This window comes from Bos indicus x Bos taurus, chromosome 18, assembly GCF_003369695.1.
Source record: "Bos indicus x Bos taurus breed Angus x Brahman F1 hybrid chromosome 18, Bos_hybrid_MaternalHap_v2.0, whole genome shotgun sequence".
Taxonomy (NCBI): Eukaryota; Metazoa; Chordata; class Mammalia; order Artiodactyla; family Bovidae; genus Bos; species Bos indicus x Bos taurus.
The window spans coordinates 6426818-6447582 of record NC_040093.1 but is presented as its reverse complement, the minus strand read 5'-3'; the positions used below and the strand labels follow the sequence as shown (position 1 = coordinate 6447582).

The window sequence follows — 20765 nt, the reverse complement described above, 5'->3', positions numbered from 1 at the left end:
AAAAGATCTTCATGACCCAGATAACCACAATGGTGTGATCACTCACCCAGAGTGAGACATCCTGGAATGCAAATTCAAGTGGGCCTTAGGAAGCACCACTATGAACAAAGCTAGTGGAGGTGATGGAATTCCAGCTGAGCTATTTCAAATCCTAAAAGATGATGCTGTGGAAGTGTTGCACTCAATACAATAGCCAATCTGGAAAACTCAGCAGTGGCCACAGGACTGGAAAAGGTCAAGTTTTCATTCCAATCCCAAAGAAAGGCAATGCCAAAGAATGTTCAAACTACCACACAATTGCACTCAGCTCACATGCTAGCAAAGTAATGATAAAAGTTCTCCAAGCCAGGCTTCAACAATATGTGAACTGGGAACTTCCAGATGTTCAAGTTGGATTCAGAAAAGGCAGAGGAACCAGAGATCAAATTGCCAACATCCACTGGATCATCAAAAAAGCAAAAGAATGCCACAAAAACATCTACTTTTGCTTTATTGAATATGCCAAACCCTTTGACTGTGTGGATCACAACAAACTGCGGGAAAATCTTAAAGAGATGGGACTACCAGACCACCTGACCTGCCTCTTGAGAAATCTGCATGCAGGTCAAGAGGCAACAGTTAGAACTGGACATGGAATAACAGACTGGTTCCAAATTTGGAAAGGAGTTCATCAAGGCTGCATATTATTACCCTGCTTACTTAACTTACATGCAGAGCACATCATGCGAAATGCTGGGCTGGATGAAGCACAAGCTGGAATCAAGACTGCCAGGAAAAATATCAGTAACCTCAGATATGCATATGACACCACTCTTATGGCAGAAAGTGAAGAAGAACTAAAGAGCCTCTTGATGAAAGTGACAGAGTGAAAAAGTTGGCTTAAAACCCAACATTCAGAAAACTAAGATCATGGCATCTGGTCCCATCACTTCATGGCAAATAGCTGGGGAAACAGTGGAAACAGTGACAGACTTTATTTTTGGGGTCTCCAAGATCACTGCTTATGATGACTGCACAAATGAAATTAAAAGATGCTTGCTCCTTGGAAGAAAAGCTATGTCTATGACCAACCTAGATAGGATATTGAAAAGCAGAGACATTACTTTACCAACAAAGGTCTAGTCAAAGCTATGGTTTTTCCAGTAGTCATGTATGGATGTGAGAGTTGGAGTATAAAGAAAGCTGAGTGGCGAAGAATTGATGCTTTTGAACCATGGTGTTGGAGAAGACTCTTGAGAGTCCCTTGGACAGCAAAGAAATCCAACTGGTCAATCCTAAACAAAATCATTCCTGACTATTCATTGGAAGTATTGATGCTGAAGCTGAAACTTCAATACTTTGGCCACCTGATGCAAAGAACTGAGTCACTGGCAAAAACCCTGAAGCTCGGAAAGATTGAAGGTGGGAGAAAGGGATGACAGAGGGTGAGATGGTTGGATGGCATCACCGATGTGATGGACATGAGTTTGAGTAAGTTCCGGGAGTTGGTGATGGACAGGGAAGCCTGGCGTGCTGCAGTCCATGAGCTGGCAGAGTCAGACATGGCTGAGCAACTAAACTGAACTGAATATGCCATTACAAATATGTGTGTATATTTGCCTGGGTTACCAATGAGGACTTCCCTGGGAGCTCAGAAGGTAAAGAATCTGCCAGCAATGCAGAAGACCCAGATTTGACCCCTTGAATGGAAAGATCCCCTGAAGAAGAGAATGGCAATCCACTGCAGTAATCTTGCCTAGAGAATTCCATGGACAGAGAAGTCTGGCAGGGTACAGTCCCTGGGGTCACAAAGAGTATGACATGACTGAGTGACTAACACTTACATTTACATGTTTTCAACCTGGATCCTGGGGCTCTTTAATCAATAGAAATAGTTATGAGACCAGAGGGGAATTTCAAGAAAGGCTTTATTGGGACCCTTGCTGCAGTAAGGAGAGACAGAAAAAGAAGTGTGTGCCCCTGCTCCTCCCAAAAAGCGGGGTGAGTTGATCCCTTTGGTTAAGCCTGGAAGGAAGCTGAGGTGACCTGCTCCGCCTCGGGCCCCCCGGTGGTGCTGTGAGCAGGGATCAGGGGAAGTGACCTGATTTTGCTTTTGGAGCCTCAGAAATCAAGCTTGGTTTGTGGTACTTTTACTTATTGTTCAGAATTGCTGTCCGCTCATGAATGTGGTTATAGTTTCTTTGTTCAATTACACTTTCTTTGTGGTCTGTTGCCCGAGAAGACATTCGTCCAGGTGCAAGAACTGCAGTAAAACGTCCCAGGACCCAGCCTGTCTCATACACACATCACGGTTTCATCATCCACTCGGCTGAGCACAGACATTCAGGTTGTTTCTACAACACATGGTTGTTGTGAATCATACAGTATGGGTTACGGGAGTGCTGGTTACTCCTTCAAAATACTGATTTTTGCACAGAACTTCCCTGATGGTCCAGTGGTGAAGAACCTGCCTAGCTCTGTGGGGGATGTGGGTTCAATCGCTGGTGGGGGAACTAAGATCCCAAAGGCAGCGGAGGGACTAAGCCCGAGCACCACACTAGAATTTCAGTGCACTGAAACCAAAGATCCTGGAGGATGCAGGCAAAGACAAATACATAAACAGTTTTTAAAATTTTGCTTTTCTCAGCTATATAATTAGAAGTGAGATTGCGCGATCCTATGCATGTTCTATGTTTAATCTTTGGGTAACTCCGTACTGTTTTCCATGTACCATTTACTTGCCTTCAACCGTTTACAACCATTAACTCTGTACTGTGCATGTACATGGCAGACGCCCGAGACCTGTAAAGACGATGAGAGAGCAGTAGAGGAATCCACTGCGCTGGCAGCAACAAGTAGCAGCTGCGTCATCTCCAGAATAAGCCTCTGTACTACAGGTTGCTGTGGAGCTGATAACCCTCGGATTCTAAGAACAAGCCTTCAGTGCATCATGCGAAACTTCTGCCATCAAAGCTGAGGCCCAACCATTACCCTTTGAGGCTGAGAGAAACTTCCAAATCTGCATCTGGGCTAACACACTCCCCAGAGACCTAGTAACAATCCACCCATCCTGCTAGGCAATCCCCAGAAGGTTCCAAGCCTTAACAACTCCTGTGTTAATGATGGAATAATACACACGAAGAAGCCCAAACACCAACCAGACTCAAGACATCTTATCAGTCACAGTGACCCCAGCAGCCCCAAACTGTCATCACCAAAATCTAATAATACAAGACAGATGTGTAGGCTGATGCACACGCCCCAATGCAACTTCAACATCTTCCAAGGAACACGCCAACTTCTCTTTTTTTTACCTTCCATCTGAAATCTTCATTAGCAACTCAAACTAACAGAAAATCTATAGGTAATCCGCAAAGTGATCTCTAGAATTTTAATGACAGTTATTCTAAGGGCCTGATTCTCGCCCTCCCTAAAGACTCTACAGAATGCACTGTGTGGAGGGGGTGCTGTGGGGCACCTCCTGGATCCCCTCCCCCTTCTCTGTGACCACTGTGCCCATCCTCCTGCACCCAGACCTCCCTGTGGGCTCAGCTCAGGCCTTGATTCTAACACACTGCAGGGTAACAGTCCTCAACCCAATTCCACTTCCTTCCTTCCTTCAGAGGTGTGACCATGTGTTTCCCAACGAAACCCAGTCATGCAAACCTCAGTCACAGCATCTGTGTCCCAGGGAAACTGAGCTAAGACACTATGGCACGCCCACCATTCCACGCAGCCCACAATTGGCCATGAGCCCACATCTAGGTCCTCCAGGTAGAACTGAGACCACCTTTGTCAAGAGTTCCACACACCCCATGATCCCACAAGTATGAATGTCTCTCTCTCTCACACACATACACACACACACACACACCCCCATTCATTGGGTTCATCCACAGGCCTACTCTTGCTGCCACAATCCTCCTGGAGACTCTGACAAGCTCCCCTTCACTTTCCCCCATTTTTCTACCTCTTCATGCATGCTTGAACAAGAGGGATAAACAGCAGAGACAAGGGCATGAGCATTGCAACAGAGTTGCACCAACCTGCAAATCCAAGGACACTCAGCACTCAGTACAGAGACGAAGGAAGTGGCCCTTCTGGGAAAACCTGCCAGCAACTTGGAACATCAGAAAGTTTTACAGGCCCTTGAGATTTGGTTGGATTGAGGGCAGTGAAGAATTAACAAACATAGAGAGACCCAGTCTCACTGACCCCTGTTCTCCCCAGTGAGAGCTAACTGGAAGATATCCCAGATCTTTAAGGAGGGCGGGGGACACGGACTCCCTCATATCCCCTTGGATTCCAAACCTTCTGGCCACTCTAACCACAGTAAACTCAGCATCCCCTGATCTGAGCAGATAAACTGCTGGAAGGCAGAGCTGCTGTCTAAGATGGCAACTGGTCCCTGGGTGGACAGAGCTTAGAAGACCTGGGGGCTGCAGTGAGCAGTGACACAGCAGACTAAAACAAGGGGACACCTCAAGACACTAGACCTATTGGGCTCATTAGGACTCCCCATATCTTTTTGCTTTTCAGTGATTAAGTGTCCACATGGGGTAAGGATCAATTAGAGTTGAAATGTCCAGAACAGATACAGAAACCATCACCACCTACCCTGTCCCCTCTGTCTCCCCTGAGAATTCTTCAGCCCAACCCACATTCTCAGTCCTCACCCCCAGAGTGAGATGCTGTGAGCATCCATGGAGGAAGAGGAACATGGTGCATCCTTCAATGGAGGGAAAAGAGGAAAGACTCCAAACAGTCAAAGGCCAAGGGCATTTCTGATGAAGGTGATTAATATAGAGGCAGTAAACCTGGTTAATGTGACAGAGAATATGGGAAAGAGACGGGGAGACCTCGCTGGCCTAGACCTGAAGGAACAGAAAGAGCAAGGGCCACAGTGATTAATGACCAAAGACAGGTGTAGAAACTAAGATCCAAGACAGTGAAGGTTTTGGTGTCTATGAGCAAGGACTAAGTGGATATGACCAGGACAGACTGACCATGAGAATGGGTTCAGCTCCCTGGATGAGGCTGGAGACACTGGCAGTGACCTGAGGGTGACAAACGGCGGTGGAGCCATCTGAGGAGTCAGCATGCTGCCCTGAGGACACGGGGAAGCCAGTGAAGGTGGGAGGCCTCCCTGCAGATTGACCCTTATTCATAGAAGACATTTGCTGATAATCTATCTCACTCTAAGCATATGTTCCCGCCTCCATCCTACTGTTGTCCTTTTTCACTTTGCAAAATTGGGACCCGTTTTAAATTCTAGTAACAACTGGGCTCTCCCTCCAAGAAGAACTGTCACACACAGTCACACACCTGATTTGGCCAATCATTTCAGTGGTCACTGTTGCTCAGATTCTGGACCAGAGGGAAACATCATCAGATCACCTCCTTGCTCACTAGTTACCAGATCACATAAAAGAGAGGAAAATGGAATATCAGACGAACTGCTTAAATTAGGTCGTGACTCTTTAATATAAAAGATCACTGACATTCTTCCTAAGTACTCGTCAAAACAGTCTACTTCTCTTTACTAGTTGCCAGAAAAATGCTTCAAAAATTTAACATTAAGAAGAAACAGCAAATGGGCCTCAAATAAACATGAAACAGAGCTAAAGTGAATCAGCTTGTTAAAAATTTTTCTACTGAAGAATTATGGTGTCAAGTGAAAACAAAAAACTCTTGAGAACACAGCATACTTAGAAAACAATGACATGAACTATTTACAGGAGGGTAACAAATCTTATTTCAGAAGCGAATAATTCTTTACAAGAAAGTCGGTATTGAATGATCTAATCTATCCCAAGCTACAAAAAGAATTAAATGTACAGAAAGGAGAAAGCAAAAAGGAAAATGATCACAAAGAACATATTTAATGTTCCTGGAAAAGGCATTATGTAGTAAGAGAGTCAGTCAGTTCTGCATATGGATGTTATCTTTTAATACAAATAATTACAAAAGGCACAAGCCTTACAGACAGAAGTTTTGCACTTCTCATCTATATAATGTAAAGAAACAAGTTTTAAATTTATTAGATCCTAAAGCCAAAAATCAATGTGGTGGTTTTGTTACTAAGTCGTGTCAGACTCTTGCGATCCCATGGACTGTAGCCCGAGAGGCTCTTCTGTCCATGGGATTCTCCAGACAAGAATACTGGAGTGGGTTGCCATTTCCTTCTCCAGAGGATCTTCCCCACCCAGAAACTGAACTTGGGTCTCCTGCATTGCAGGCAGATTCTTTACTGACTGAGCTATGAGGTAAGGCAAAAATCAATGTATCATAACTTCATAATCCTTATCCAACCAATTCAACACTCTCCTGGATCTAGTCCTCTCCCCCACCTGCACACTACTTGTTTCCACTTCATTTAGTTGATCTGTGTCCCTACTTCTTTCTCAGTCTCCCTTTCTCTTCCCCTCTGCTCTCCAGCTGTCCTCCTCTCTACTTCTTCCCTGACTCCCATCTGGCCTCTCGCTGCCATCTGTTCCCTGTAAAATGCTTCTAATCCAACATCCTTGATGATCCTAAATCTCCATGAATTTCTGCCTTTCTTCCTCCATCTCTGCCCTCCCTTCCTCCCAACTCTCTGGCACCCCCAAGTGGCTATGCTTCCTTTCACCTTGCTTGCTTTCTCAGCTCCTCCAATTACTGGATGTGAGTCAAAGTCGCTCAGTCCTGTCCGACTCTTGCAACCCCATGGCTGTAGTCCATGGAATTCTCCAGGTCAGAATACTGGAGTGGGTAGCTGTTCCCTTATCCAGGGGATCTTCCCAACCCAGGGATTGAACCCAGGTCTCCCGCATTACCAGCGGGTTCTTTAGTAGCTGAGCCACGAGGGAAGCCCGATCACTACGGGTCCCCTTTCTCTCCCAGCAGGATATCGCTCTTTAAGCCAAGGTTCTAACTCTTGTATCCCCTTTGCGGGCTCTCTGTGTGAACCGCCTCTCCACTGTCGCCCTCTTTGGGACCCCTGATTCCTAGCCCCTCTACCTGAAGGCTATAGAAGGGGTTGGCAGAGGATCAGATGGTTAGATAGCATCCCTGGACTCAATGATTACACAGTGGAAGTGAGAAATAGGTTTAAGGGCCTAGATCTGATAGATAGAGTGCCTGATGAACTATGGACGGAGGTTTGTGACACTGTACAGGAGACAGGGATCAAGACCATCCCCATGGAAAAGAAATGCAAAAAAGCAAAATGGCTGTCTGGGGAGGCCTTACAAATAGCTGTGAAAAGAAAAGTGAAAAGCAAAGGAGAAAAGGAAAGATATAAACATCTGAATGCAGAGTTCCAAAGAATAGCAAGAAGAGATAAGAAAGCCTTCCTCAGCGATCAATGCAAAGAAATAGAGGAAAACAACAGAATGGGAAAAACTAGAGATCTCTTCAAGAAAATTAGAGATACCAAGGGAACATTTCATGCAAAGATGGGCTCAATAAAGGACAGAAATGGTATGGACCTAACAGAAGCAGAAGATATTAAGAAGAGGTGGCAAGAATACACAGAAGAACTATACAAAAAAGATCTTCACGACCAAGATAATCACTCATCTATAGCCAGACATCCTGGAATGTGAAGTCAAGTAGGCCTTAGAAAGCATCACTATGAACAAAGCTAGTGGAGGTGATGGAATTCCAGCTGAGCTGTTTTAAATCCTGGAAGATGATGCTGTGAAAGTGCTGCACTCAATATGCCAGCAAATTTGGAAAACTCAGCAGTGGCCACAGGACTGAAAAGGTCAGTTTTCATTCCAATCCCAAAGAAAGGCAATGCCAAAGAATGCTCAAACTACCGCACAATTGCACTCAGCTCACATGCTAGTAAAGTAATGCTGAAAATGCTCCAAGCCAGACTTCAGCAATATGTGAACCATGAACTTCCAGATGTTCAAGCTGGTTTTAGAAAAGGCAGGGGAACCAGAGATCAAATTGCCAACATCCACTGGATCATTGAAAACGCAAGAGAGTTCCAGAAAAACATCTATTTCTGCTTTATTGACTATGCCAAAGCCTTTGACTGTGTGGATCACAATTAACTGTGGAAAGTTCTGAAAGAGATGGGAATACCAGACCACCTGACCTGCCTCTTGAGAAATCTGTATGCAGGTCAGGAAGCAACAGTTAGAACTGGACGTGGAACAACAGACTGGTTCCAAATAGGAAAAGGAGTACGTTAAGGCTGTATAGTCACCCTGTTTATTTAACTTATATGCAGAGTACATCACGAGAAACGCTGGACTGGGAGAAACGCTGGACTGGAAGAAACGCAAGCTGGAATCAAGATTGCCGGGAGAAATATCAATAACCTCAGATATGCAGATGACACCACCCTTATGGCAGAAAGTGAAGAGGAACTCAAAAGCCTCTTGATGAAAGTGAAAGTGGAGAGTGAAAAAGTTGGGTTAAAGCTCAACATTCAGAAAACAAAGATCATGGCACCCAGTCCCATCACTTCATGGGAAATAGATGGGGAAACAGTGGAAACAGTGTCAGACATTATTTTTTTGGGCTCCAAAATCACTGCAGATGGTGACTGCTGCCATGAAATTAAAAGACACTTACTCCTTGGAAGGAAAGTTATGACCAACCTAGATAGCATATTCAAAAGCAAAGACATTACTTTGCCAACAAAGGTTCATCTAGTCAAGGCTATGGTTTTTCCTGTGGTCATGTATGGATGTGAGAGTTGGACTGTGAAGAAGGCCGAGCGCCGAAGAATTGATGCTTTTGAGCTGTGGTGTTGGAGAAGACTCTTGAGAGTTCCTTGGACTGCAAGGAGATCCAACCAGTCCATTCTGAAGGAGATCAGCCCTGGGATTTCTTCGGAAGGAATGATGCTGAAGCTGAAACTCCAGGACTTTGGCCACCTCATGTGAAGAGGTGACTCATTGGAAAAGACTCTGATGCTGGGAGGGATTGGGGGCAGGAGGAGAAGGGGACGACAGAGGATGCTGAGATGGCTGGATGGCATCACTGACTCGATGGACCTGGGTCTGAGTGAACTCCGGGAGTTGGTGATGGACAGGGAGGCCTGGTGTGCTGCGATTCATGGGTTCGAAAAGAGTCGGACATGACTGAGCGACAACTGAACTGAACTGGACTCAATGAACAAGAATTTGAGCAAACTCTGAGAGATACAGGGGTCGCAAAGACTCGGACTGAACAACACCTTCCTATTTTGCTCACCTTTAACTCTGGAGATCTTGCTTTTTTCTAAACTTCTGTCCTTGCCTACCTGCAACCTTCAAGAATTCCTCTTTCATGTTTCCGTCTCTTTGCAAGTTCCTCACCAATTCTCTTGTCATCGATTCTTCCTCAGGCTTTTTTCAGTTTTCTATTTCTCTCAAAGTCGATGTCTTTGCTTCTCATGACACCCCACCCCACCCCACCCCCACTATTTACGGGAATGGCAGCTGAATAAGAAGCCCTCCTCCTGCAAGAGTCAAATTCCAGCTGGTGGAATTTGGGATGGAAGAAACACGAGGGTCAAGTGGCTGGCCCAGGTCACCCACCCCGACACAGGATCAGGGGAAAGGTCATTATGAAGACCGAGAAGATATGGGCGCTGAGAGGGAGTGGGTCTCAGGAGCGGGGCGCGCTCCCCAGAATCCCAGGACCTGGGAAGGGGACGTGGCTTCCAGGGGCCGAGAAGGCGAGGCTGAGGACCGCGGAGCATAAATACCCACCTCGTGGAAGAGAATTTTATGCGGTGCAGGAAGTGCAGAGGGGACAGTAAATGGTTTTAAGACTGGAAGGAGGTGCGAAACGCAGCGTTTCAGAGTTCCAAAAGCAGGAACGGGCTTCAGTGCAGACTTTAAACCAAAAGGGAGGTGCCCCTTCACCGCTCAAGGCGACGTCTGAATTTGCTGGGGTTGGTGGGGCGGGCGCGAGGATTTAGAATCAGCAGAGACCCTCAGACCCGGGGTACCAAGGGAAGCCGAATGAGAGCGGCACCTGCGACTAAGAGAGAAACTCACGCCGCGCTGCTGAGACAGCTGCACCGCCGGCTCTCCACTTCCGGATGTGGGAAGCTGCGCGGGCCGGCAGTGAAACGGTGGGGGCGGCCTGGGGAAGCGGAGACAAGCTGTCGTGGAGGGAAGGAAGTCGGGTCTGCCCTGCACCTTGGGAAGGTGAGGCGGGCGGGGCCGAACAATTCAATAGTGTAATCTCTGAAGAAGGTCGCGACTGCAGGAAATTAAAAGACATCTGCTTCCTAGAAGTTAAAAAGCAAAGGCATCACACTGACAACAAAGGTCCCTATACTCAAAATAACGTAATGTTAGTAGCTCAGTCGTGTCCGACTCTTTGCAACCCCATGGAGTCAGACTCCTCTGTCCGCCAGGCTCCTCTGTCCCGGGAATTCTCCAGGCAAGAATACTGGAGTGGGTGGCTATTTCCTTCTCCAGGGGATCTTCCTGACCTACGTATCAAACCATGTCTCCTGCAATGCAGGCACATTTTTTACTGTCTGAGCCACCAGGGAAGCTCAGATATAATACAAGTGCTACGGAAATAGTTGAGATGAGTGGCAAATTCAAGTTGTGTTTTTTGGAATATCATGGAATTTTTTCCCCAAATATTTTCCATGCTTTGATTGAATCCATGGATATGCAGATACGAAGGGTCGACTGTATTTTCTTCTCTCCAAATATCAAATTCCTAGCAAATATGTAATATCATATACAGTTTCAAATTAAATTCATGGGTTTTTTGATTTTGCTTTAACCTGTCACGTAACATACTGCCGTTGAGTCTTTGGATGTGGCATCTAACCAAAAACAGCTGCATGTGGTAACCCTCTGTATGAGAGGTGTAAATAGGTAAGACGACATTTTTGTGGACTATTTTTAAAACAAGATAAATGGCATTATCAACATTATTCACGACTTAAATATTATGTATACATTACAGATCATCTCCATTTCAACAATTATGTAAGGGGAACACTAGAAAATAAAAATTTTATAATGTTCTTATGCAGTGCTTAAGCAACTGAATGTTTTATCTGAAGAGCCTATGATATAAAAATTAGAATCAAAGTTTTGCTTTTTGAATGCTGGTCCATAAAGAAGGCTGAACATAGAAGAATTCATGTTTTTGGACTGTGGTGCTGAAGAAGACTCTCAAGAGTCCCTTGGACAGCAAGGCAAGCCCTCTAGGACCATCAATCTCTTGGGGCTGCTTTGAGGAAGGCAGGAAGAACTCCATCTTGAGGCCTGTCAGCCATCTTAAGAAAACAGGTGAACTGGGCTTGAACTTTGCCCAAGAATGAGGAAACCATCCTTAAAGTAAAACCAGGTCTCCTTGGAGACCTCTCTCCCCACAGATGGCAAAGATTGGAGTTAAGGTCAGGCTGCCCTGGTTAGATTAACAATGAAGATATCCCCCTTGAAGTATAATTACTGTTCCCCTTTAACCTTGTTAGTTCTCCCTACACCTACAGGTTGTAAAACTAAATCATATACATCAAAAAAAGTTGCGAACATGTAAACACTCACTTAGTGAGGGGTATAAAACCGAGTCTCTCGAAAATGTCGGGGTCCTTGTTCGGAACGGATTCCCCTGGGACGTGCTGGGGTAATAAAAGGTACTCCACTGTCTTGAGTGTCTTCCGAGGTGTGCTTTGTGACTCTGGATTCTCATTTTTCCATAACAAATCCTAAAGGAAATCAACCCTGAATATTCACTGGAAGGACTGATGCTGAATCTGAAGCTCCAATACTTTGGCTACCTGATGTGAAGAGCCGACTCATTGGAAAAGACCCTGATGCTGGGAAAGATGGAAAGCAGGTGGAAAAGAGGATGGAATTGTTGGATGTCATCACGGACTCGATAGACAGGAGTTTGAGCAAGTTCCGGAGATGGTGAAGGGCAGAGAACCCTGCCTGCTGCAGTCCATAGGGTTGCCAAGAGTCCAACAGGACTGAGCGACTTAACAACGACCCACTCTAGTATTCTTGCCTGGGAAATCCCATGGACACAGGAGCCTGGTGGGCTACAGTCCCTGGGGATCTCAAAGAGATCTGACTGAGCACTGCGACCATTTTATATTTCTCTTTGATTCTAATGCTCATACAAGTAACCAGCATCACTGAAAATAATCTCCTAAAATGAAGTCTTTGTAGTCAATTTACTACCATGCTCATATAAAACAGAAAAGGACAGTATACGCCTCCCTAACACTCGAGAAAGAACTTCAGGTCAAGCACCAGTCCCAAAGCTGATATTCTACACTAGTTCTTGAACACGTGATTTGATACTTATAAAATTATCAAGTGCCACGTCATAATTAAAATGACTTTTTCCTTATAAATTACTACGTATTTTGTGCACTGTATGTGTTACCTCAGGATCTTACATCGAGAGGAAATCAGACTATGGGCCTCTCACAGCTAACAGCTGAATTTATTTGGGCTAGAGGAAGGGGTCGGGGAATAGGGAGGTGATAAGTGACTGTAGACTACAAATAGGGAGAAGAGGGGACCCCACAGGCGCAGCTTAACAACAAAAACAAAAACAAGTACCTGACGTTTCCAATGGTCGACCGCGTCTACCAAGTCTCAGCTTCCGGAATTGGCTGTAGAATCCCTTGCGCGAGACTCCTCAGCCATTGGTATGAGAGGAATGCCACAGCGAAGGGCGGGGCGTAGGACACACGCATGCGCCTGGCTTGGGCGTGTGAGGGGCGGAGGCAGCGGGGCCGAGCAGGGCCAAGAGGACACCTGCTGTGTTCTTCCTTTCGGTTCCCAGGTTATCTTGTCAGGGTTTAGAAGTACATGATGGTCTTTCCCGTCTTGTGTTGCATCATTGATTCCTCATAACTGTAACAGTTTTAAAGTAAAAACGTAAAATTCCGTGGGATAATTGCATTGGAGAGTAAGGTTTCCTCTTAACAGGATTCCTGCTGATGAGGCTGAAGCAGTTCAGTATAGGAACTGAAACCTGGTGTGGTGCCCGGGCTGGGGGTGGGTAGGGGTTGATGTGGGGTGGCGGCTGGACCCAGAAATATTCCTCCAATTAGAATTAATTTAAGCGGTTTAAGTAAACAAGAACTGGCTTTGTGTAGGGATGACAAGCTGGAATGTGAAACACACAGCTCTTAATAAACACCTATAAGGAGAAAAATATCTTGACATTCCACTTCTTCAAAGATCAAGCTTATTAGTCACTGCAGCAGCCCAACGACAATGCACCCTGAGGGGAATGCAGGCTGGAGCAAAACAGGTACCATTCTGAGCTTCCGACATAGTAGCCTTGGGAAATCAGTAACAGCCTCTTGGGCCCATCGTCCTTCTCAGGAAGTCCAGGTAAGTTTAGGGGAGTCTCTCCTGGTTTTCAGATCTCCCAGTTATGCGGTGATGACCCCAAATTTTATTTCGCAAGGTATTAACGGTTAAAAGACACAGGAGTATCCTGGTTGAAAGATACTGGGATTTGCTCAGTTGAAAGCCACTCAGTGACACTTCCCTGGTGGTCCAGTGATAAAGAATCCACCTGCCAATGCATGGGACACAGGTTTGATCCCTGGTCTGGGAGGATACCACGTGCCTTGGAGCAACTAAGCCCAAGCAACACAAGTACTGAGCCTGTGTTCTTTTTTTTTTTGAGCCTGTGTTCTAAAGCCTGTGCTCCGCAAGAAGAGTAGCTATAGCAGTGAGAAACCAGCACAGCAATTAAGAGTAGTTCCTGCTTGCTGCAACTAGAGAAAGCCCACGTGCAGTTTTCTCTGCTGCACAGAGAAAGGCTCAGCACAGCGGAAAGAAAAAAAAGACACTGAGTGATCTGGACTGACCAAAACAAGGAGATTCAGAATGCCAGTCTCCAACCAAACACCAGCCACGTTTACGTATTTTATGTACAGAATTTATAGCCCCTGCTCGCCGCAAGGATAGAAAAGCCAGGAGCACAGTGAAGACCCAGCACGGCCAAAAATAAATTTTAAAAGTTATTAAAGAAGAGAGAAAAACTTTCCTGTAATGAGAACTGCATTCTTCTTTATAGAAACTGTTTATTTTCCATGCTTATGATGACATAGCTTCAAATACTTTTGAGAAAAACTTGTTTACATCATAATATACGTCATATACATATAACATCATAAGTGAATACTTCCTGAACGTAATGGAATGTCAAAAATTACTAAAAGATCACTTGACAGTAATTAGGCAGTTTTAATTTTAAAAAATTATATATTCTCTCTTTTCTTTGCTGTTTCTAAAACCTCTGTCAGATGTGGACAACAGAGCAGAGTACAAAATAACATCTTGAGAAGACATTACAATTTACTTTCACCAAAATTATCACCAACTTTGCACTATTTATAAATATTTCTATGTGTATTAACTGACTGAACTCAAGTCCTAAACGAACTTTCTTCATGTTTATAGGGCAGCTACTATGTTCCCTGTCATTGTCTTATGTGCATTTTCACATTACAAAAGTCTCAAAATAACCCACTGACTTATGTATTTGTTAGTGTAAGGCAGAGAAGAAATGTAAATTAAACTTTAAATCTCAGTCACAACATGTGGACAGAAAAAATAACGCTAAGGAAAAACTTATAAAAACAAAAGAAATAGGGTAGCATGATTTTAGAGAATCGCATTGAAACATGTATATTACCACATGTAAAATAGATAGCCAGTGGGAGTTTGATATATGACTGAGCATCCAGAGCCACTGCTCTGTGACAACTTGAAGGGATAGGGTGGGAAAGGAGGGAGGGGACACATGAATGCCTATGGCTGATTCATGTTGAGGTATGGTAAAACCCATCACAAAATTAAAAAAAAAAATCCCTCAAGAAAAAGGAAATTCTACTACAGCTGACAATGAACTATGGAACATATTTATTAGTTCTATAATGTTACATCATTTTAATATGCTTTGGAAAACTGGACTTCTATTTAGGATTAATATTAAATATTTCTAAACATTACTGTTCATTAGGCTAGTGTAAAAATGTCTTAAGCAACAGATAGTAAATAGTAATTTTTCTGTTTAGTAAAACAGATAAATAGTAATTTACTACCATCTTCAACAACCATATAGAACAATGGAACATATCTGTACAGCAGGAAAAGGAATGTAACAAATTCATAGCATGAGTAAACATTTAGTGTTTTGTTAAACAGTCTCACTGTGGTTTCTCCATGTTTGACAACTGATACCTTTAGACTTTAAACCAACTGCTTCCTATGCTGCCTATCTGGGCAGGCTGAGAAATTCCCATCGGTTGGAAGTCTATAGTGCTCCAACTAGAAAGCTTCATCAGTTAACAAACATTCTCATAACATATCATCTGTGCCAGTATCCAAACTAAACTTTGGGTTTGGTTCATTCTTGTGCTTTCGGTGACTTCAAAGTAACAAGAACAAAAATGTTGGGGATTGAATGTATGAAATTTCTAGTTTATCAAACAAACAAAAAAATGCCACCATGTAGTCTGCATTCTCAATGATTTCTGGGACTTCCCTGGTGACTCAGGGATAAGGAATCAGCCTGCCAATGCAGGAGACAAGGGGTCAATGCCTGGTCCAGGAAATTCCCACATTCTGTGGAGCCACTGACTCCTCTGCCCATGGAGTAGGTTGCCATGCCCTCCTCCTGACTCAGGGATCAAACCCATGTCTCTTATGTCTCCTGCATTGGCAGGTGATTCTTTATTACTAGCACCACCGGGGAGCCCAATCTTTCCTTACATCCAATAATAAATAAATAATCACAAATAAATAATTTCAGAATTCTCCAAGGTCAAATAGAGAAAGCACTTTTAACCTTAGTTCTGAAGTTTATTTCCTAATAGTTTACATGTTTATTTTTCTATTTTCACTTCATGTAAATCAGGCGCATACTAATGGTTTTATTTGGGAACAAAAGAGGACATTGGGAAATATACAGGAACATCCATAAACAGGGGAGTAGGTTTTAGGGGGCCAGAGTCTATAAAAGCTCTATGCAAATTATTAGTATATAATTCCCAAATTAACTATTCTTTGATTTCACCATGAAAAGAAACTCTAATAGATTCTTTCAACCTTGAGAGCCTTTGGGGCATTCCTAGGTTCTGTTATGAAGAACTGAAATCAGATAAAACTGTGTTATTTGAAGCAAAATGATTGTTGTGAATAAAGAAATATTGATTATACGAATGCAGTGCTGCTGCTGCGTCGTTTCAGTCGTGTCCGACTCTGTGCGACCCCATGGACTGCAGCCTACCAGACTCCTCTGTCCATGGGATTTTCCAGGCAAGAGTAATGGAGTGGGGTGCCATTGCCTTCTCCGATACGAATGCAGTTAACTCCTTCAAAATACTGATTTTTCACAGGACATTCCTGGTGGTCACAGGAATTCCAGGTTAAGAACCTGCCTTGCAACAAAGGGGACTCAGTCCTTGTTCAATCCTTGGTTGGGGATGTAAGATCCCACATGCAGCAGAGCAACTAAGCCCAGGTACCGCAAAGACAGAGCCGGCATACTCCAGAGCCCCCCTGCCAGGATGAAAGGTCCTGCGAGATGCAAAAAGGATCTCGTGATCCACAACTAAGGCCCACTGGAGTCAAATAAATAAATATTTTTTAAAATACACTGATTCTGCTTCTTTGGGTATATAATCAGAAGTGAGACTCTGAGATCCTATGCATGTTCTTTTTAATATTTGAGGAACCTCCGTACTGTTTTCCATGTACTATTTACATTCCCACCAACCACTCACAAGAGTTCCTGTTTATCTGTATTGTGCAAGTATGCGGCACATGCACGTGGTTTGGAAAGACATGGAGAGAACCCCACTGCACTGGCAGCAAGAAATAGCAGCTGCATCATCTCCAGAAGAAGCCTTTGTACTACAGGTTGCTATGGAGCTGATGGTCCTCGGAGTCTACGAATCATCCTTCCCTGTGCCCGTGAGCTAAGTCACTTCAGTCATGTCTGGCTCTTTGCGACCCTATGGACTGTAGTCCACCAGACTCCTCTGCCCATGGAGTAGGTTGCCATGCCCTCCTCCCGACTCAGGGATCAAACCCATGTCTCTTATGTCTCCTGCATTGGCAGGTGATTCTTTATCACTAGCACCACCTGGGGAGCCCGATCTTTCCTTACATCCTGAGATTTAATGGCCCCTCCCTAATGAAATCCCTCTGCCATCAAAGTTTAGCACCATTTTCCTTCTAGGTTGAAAGACCCTTATGAAATTTCATCTGGTTCAACACACTCTCCACACATTCAGTAATAATCCATCCATCGTGCTGTGCAATCCCCAGAAAGATGCCAAGGCTTAACAACTCATGCATTTATGATGGAATAATACACATGAAGGCGCCCGAGAAGCAAACCGGATTCAAGACAGCTTCTTATCAGTCACAGTGACCTCTGCTGCTGCTGCTGCTGCTGCTAAATCACTTCAGTCATTTCCGACTCTGTGCGACCCCATAGATGGCAGCCCACCAGGCTCCTCCATCCCTGGGATTCTCCAGGCAAGAACACTAGAGTGGGTTGCCATTTCCTTCTCCAATGCATAAAAGTGAAAAGTGAAAGTGAAGTCGCTCAGTCGTGTCCAACTCTTCGCGACCCCATGGACTGCAGCCTACCAGGCTCCTCTGTCCATGGGATTTTTCAGTACTCCAGGCAAGAGTACTGGAGTAGGGTGCCATTGCTTTCTCCCACAGTGACCTCAGCCAGCTCAAAAACTGTCATCTCCGAACTCTAATAATAAAAGAAGATGTGTAGGCTGATGCACATGTCCCAGTGAGACTTCAACAACTTCCAGAGATACACTCCAAGGTCTTTTTTCCCTTCCAAATCCATCGGAAATCTTCTTCATTACAACTCAAAATAACAGAAAATACTAAAAGTAACCAACAATATCATCTCCGGGATTTTACCAACAGTATTTTAAGCTATAGTGATTCTCGCCCTTCCAAAAGACATCACAAAATCCACTCCATGGAGTTGATGCTGTAGGGAACCTTCTGGATCCCACCTCCAGGACCAATGCACCCAACCCTCCCTGTGGGCTCAGCTCAGGCCTTGATTCTAACACACTGCAAGGTAACAGTCCTCTTCCCAATTCCACTTCCTTCCTTCCTCCACAGGTGTGATCATGACCTTCCCAATCAACCAACGCAGACAAACCTCAGTCACAGTATCTGTGTCCCAAGGAAACTGAGCTAAGACACTATGGCGTGCCCACCCTTCCAGGCAACCCACAATTAGCCATCAGCCCACATCCAGGTCCTCCAGTCAAAACTGAGACCACCCTTGTCAACAGTTCCACACAACGTGATCCCACAACTGTTGCAGGGAAGAGCCAATTCTGATTCCAAATTGGAACGGTTTCTTTGCCTTGCTTCTCACTGCTGTGGTTATTGTAAACATCCATGATGGCTGGCCTCAGAGGACACTACCTCTTGGCCTGACTGTTAAACTAAAGTGCCTTTGTTGAGCTCACAGGGAGATACTCTGACCTCCCAAACTGTGAATGGCGTCAGGAAAGAAGAGATGAACACAGAAGGCTGGCTGTCCCCGGGATGTACTGCAAGACTGATGGCCCTTTACTGATGGCCCTTTTTACCTTCCCCACTGCCTCTCCCTCTCGCTCCTCCCTTCTGACTTTATTTCCTCACTGCTTCTTTCTCTAGTTTCAGAAAAGAATCTGGCATCCAGACACCAACAAGATGGCTATTCTGAGATATTAGTTAGCCATCTTTTTGGTCGGCTGGTTTTCAAAATGAAGTCCCATTGTTTGCCTCAAGAAGTCGTCTCCCCCAAGCACTGGCCTCTCTCACAGAACGAGCTTGAACTGGGTCACACCACTGTGCTTGCAACACACGCATACACCATTCATAGGGCTCATCCAGAGGCCGAAACCTGCCTCCTCTCACAACTCTCCTAGACCCCTGATAGCTTCCTCTCCGCTTTCCCACATGTTTTCACCACTTTTCTGTGCTCTATTGAGCAACAGGGCTAAACAGTAGAGACCACGGGGCCTGGGCAACACACAAAAACACACAAGCCACAAATGCAAGGGCACTGGGCACTCAGTATGGAGACCAAGAAACTGGCCCTCCTGGGAAAGCATGCCAGGAACTGGAGATATCACAAAGTTTTAAAGGTCCTTGAGATTTGGCTCGATTGAGCTCAGTGAAGAAGTCTCAGAGAAAGGCCCCAATCTCACTGCCGCCTGTTGTCTCTGACTGACCTAACTGGAAGATACCCCAGCTCTTTAAAGAAGCGGGGCCTCCTTCATAGCCCCTTAGATTCCAAAGCTTCTGGCCACAGTAAAACCAGTATCCCCCACTCTGAGTAGATAAACCGCTGAAAGCAATGAGTTTCCCTACTACAGCCCTCATTATGAAGTCTCCCATTAACAGGATTACCAATCCTCACAGGCTTCCATTCTTAAGATCTTATTATCCAATCAGCCCACATGTTGCACACCAAGACCTGAGCCTATTAATAACCCTGATTACACCCACACAGCTGCGTACAGCACTGGTGTCACTGGCTTCACAATTCTAGGACAACCTCCCTTCTCCAGTTAATTTTAATTAATGAAAACAACCCACTCCTACTCAACTCTATCAAAGGTCTGTTAGCTAGAAGCATTTTCAACCAGTTTTTTTTATCTCTGACAATATTCCACCAACAACATTCCCACAAATAACCAGGCCTCATTACTTGAAGCTAACTGCTCCTTGTCCACCTGCCCCACATAATCATAGGTTTAGTGTAGCACTGACAGTCAACCTTGATGCACAAAATCTAAAACTATCCCTCAAATGTCTTCAGATTCTCCGATCTCTTAAGATATTTCCCCACTATTATACACCCCTTTCCACTGCACTTGTCAGCAGTCCATAATTAGCATTATCCACACTGGGTCTCACTGACTGGAAAACTACCAACCAAAACTCACTCCTTTAATTCAAATAAAACACTAGTATCAGACCAAAGAGGCTTCCCAGGTGGCTCAGTGGTAACAATCCTCCTGCCAATGGAGATGCAAGAAATGGGGGTTTTATCCCTGAGTCAGAAGATCCCCAGGATTAGGAAATGGCAACCCACTCCAGTATTCTTGCCTGGGAAATCCCATGGACACAGGAGCCTGGCGGGCTACACTCCATGGGGTCTCAAAGAGTCGGAAATGTCTGAGGATAGAGACCATTTTATATTTTTCTTTGATTCTGGAGCTCATACCAGTAACCAGCATCACTGAAAATAATCTCCTAAAGTGAAGAGCCTCTGTAGTCAATTTATTACCCTGGTCATATAAACCAGAAAAGGACAGTAATACGCCTCCCTAACACTCGAGAAAGAACTTCAGCGCCACCACCAGTTGCAAAGATGAAATTCTAAGCTAGCTCCTGAACAAGTGTTTTGGTATATTTACAAATTATCAAGGGCCATGTCTCAATTATAATGACTTTCCCCCTATAAATTACTATATATTTCGTGCACGGTATATTTTACCTCAGGATTTTACACTGAAAGGAAATTAGACCACGGGCCTCTCAAGGTAACAACTGAATTTACTTGGGGAGGAAAGGCTGGGGGATTAGGAAGGTCCGAAGTGACCCGAGACCACAGATACAGAGTAGAGGGGACCCTACGAGCGGAGCTTAACAAGACTAAAAAGCAAAAACCAGTATTCCCCGGGAGCCCGCACCTACCAACTCTCGGCTTCAGGAATTGCTGTAAACTCACGTCCTTCGAGTGGAGACACGAGAGACTCCCAAGCGTTAGATTCCAGAGGAAAGAGACAACGAGAGGCCGAGCGG

General features: G+C 44.8%; 1 protein-coding gene across 11 annotated transcripts in view; it reads right to left on the bottom strand.

Annotated features, from left to right (window-relative positions):
* LOC113876104 (zinc finger protein 665-like) overlaps positions 1–20765 on the bottom strand; it is a 41418-nt gene extending 20653 nt beyond the window's left edge. For 7 of the 11 annotated variants that reach the window (XM_027514937.1, XM_027514948.1, XM_027514943.1 and 4 more), the window contains exons 1-2: positions 20658–20763; positions 12513–12999 (exon numbers count right to left, since the gene is read on the bottom strand). Coding sequence is in view for 1 of the 11 variants with exons in the window: in XM_027514942.1 (XP_027370743.1) it covers positions 5305–5321 (17 nt within the window). In the remaining 10 variants the exon portion in view is untranslated. Of the gene's footprint in view, positions 1–5304; positions 6120–12512; positions 13000–20657 lie in introns of those variants that run through there. The other 4 variants (XM_027514940.1, XM_027514942.1, XM_027514938.1 and 1 more) reach the window with 3 other exon arrangements.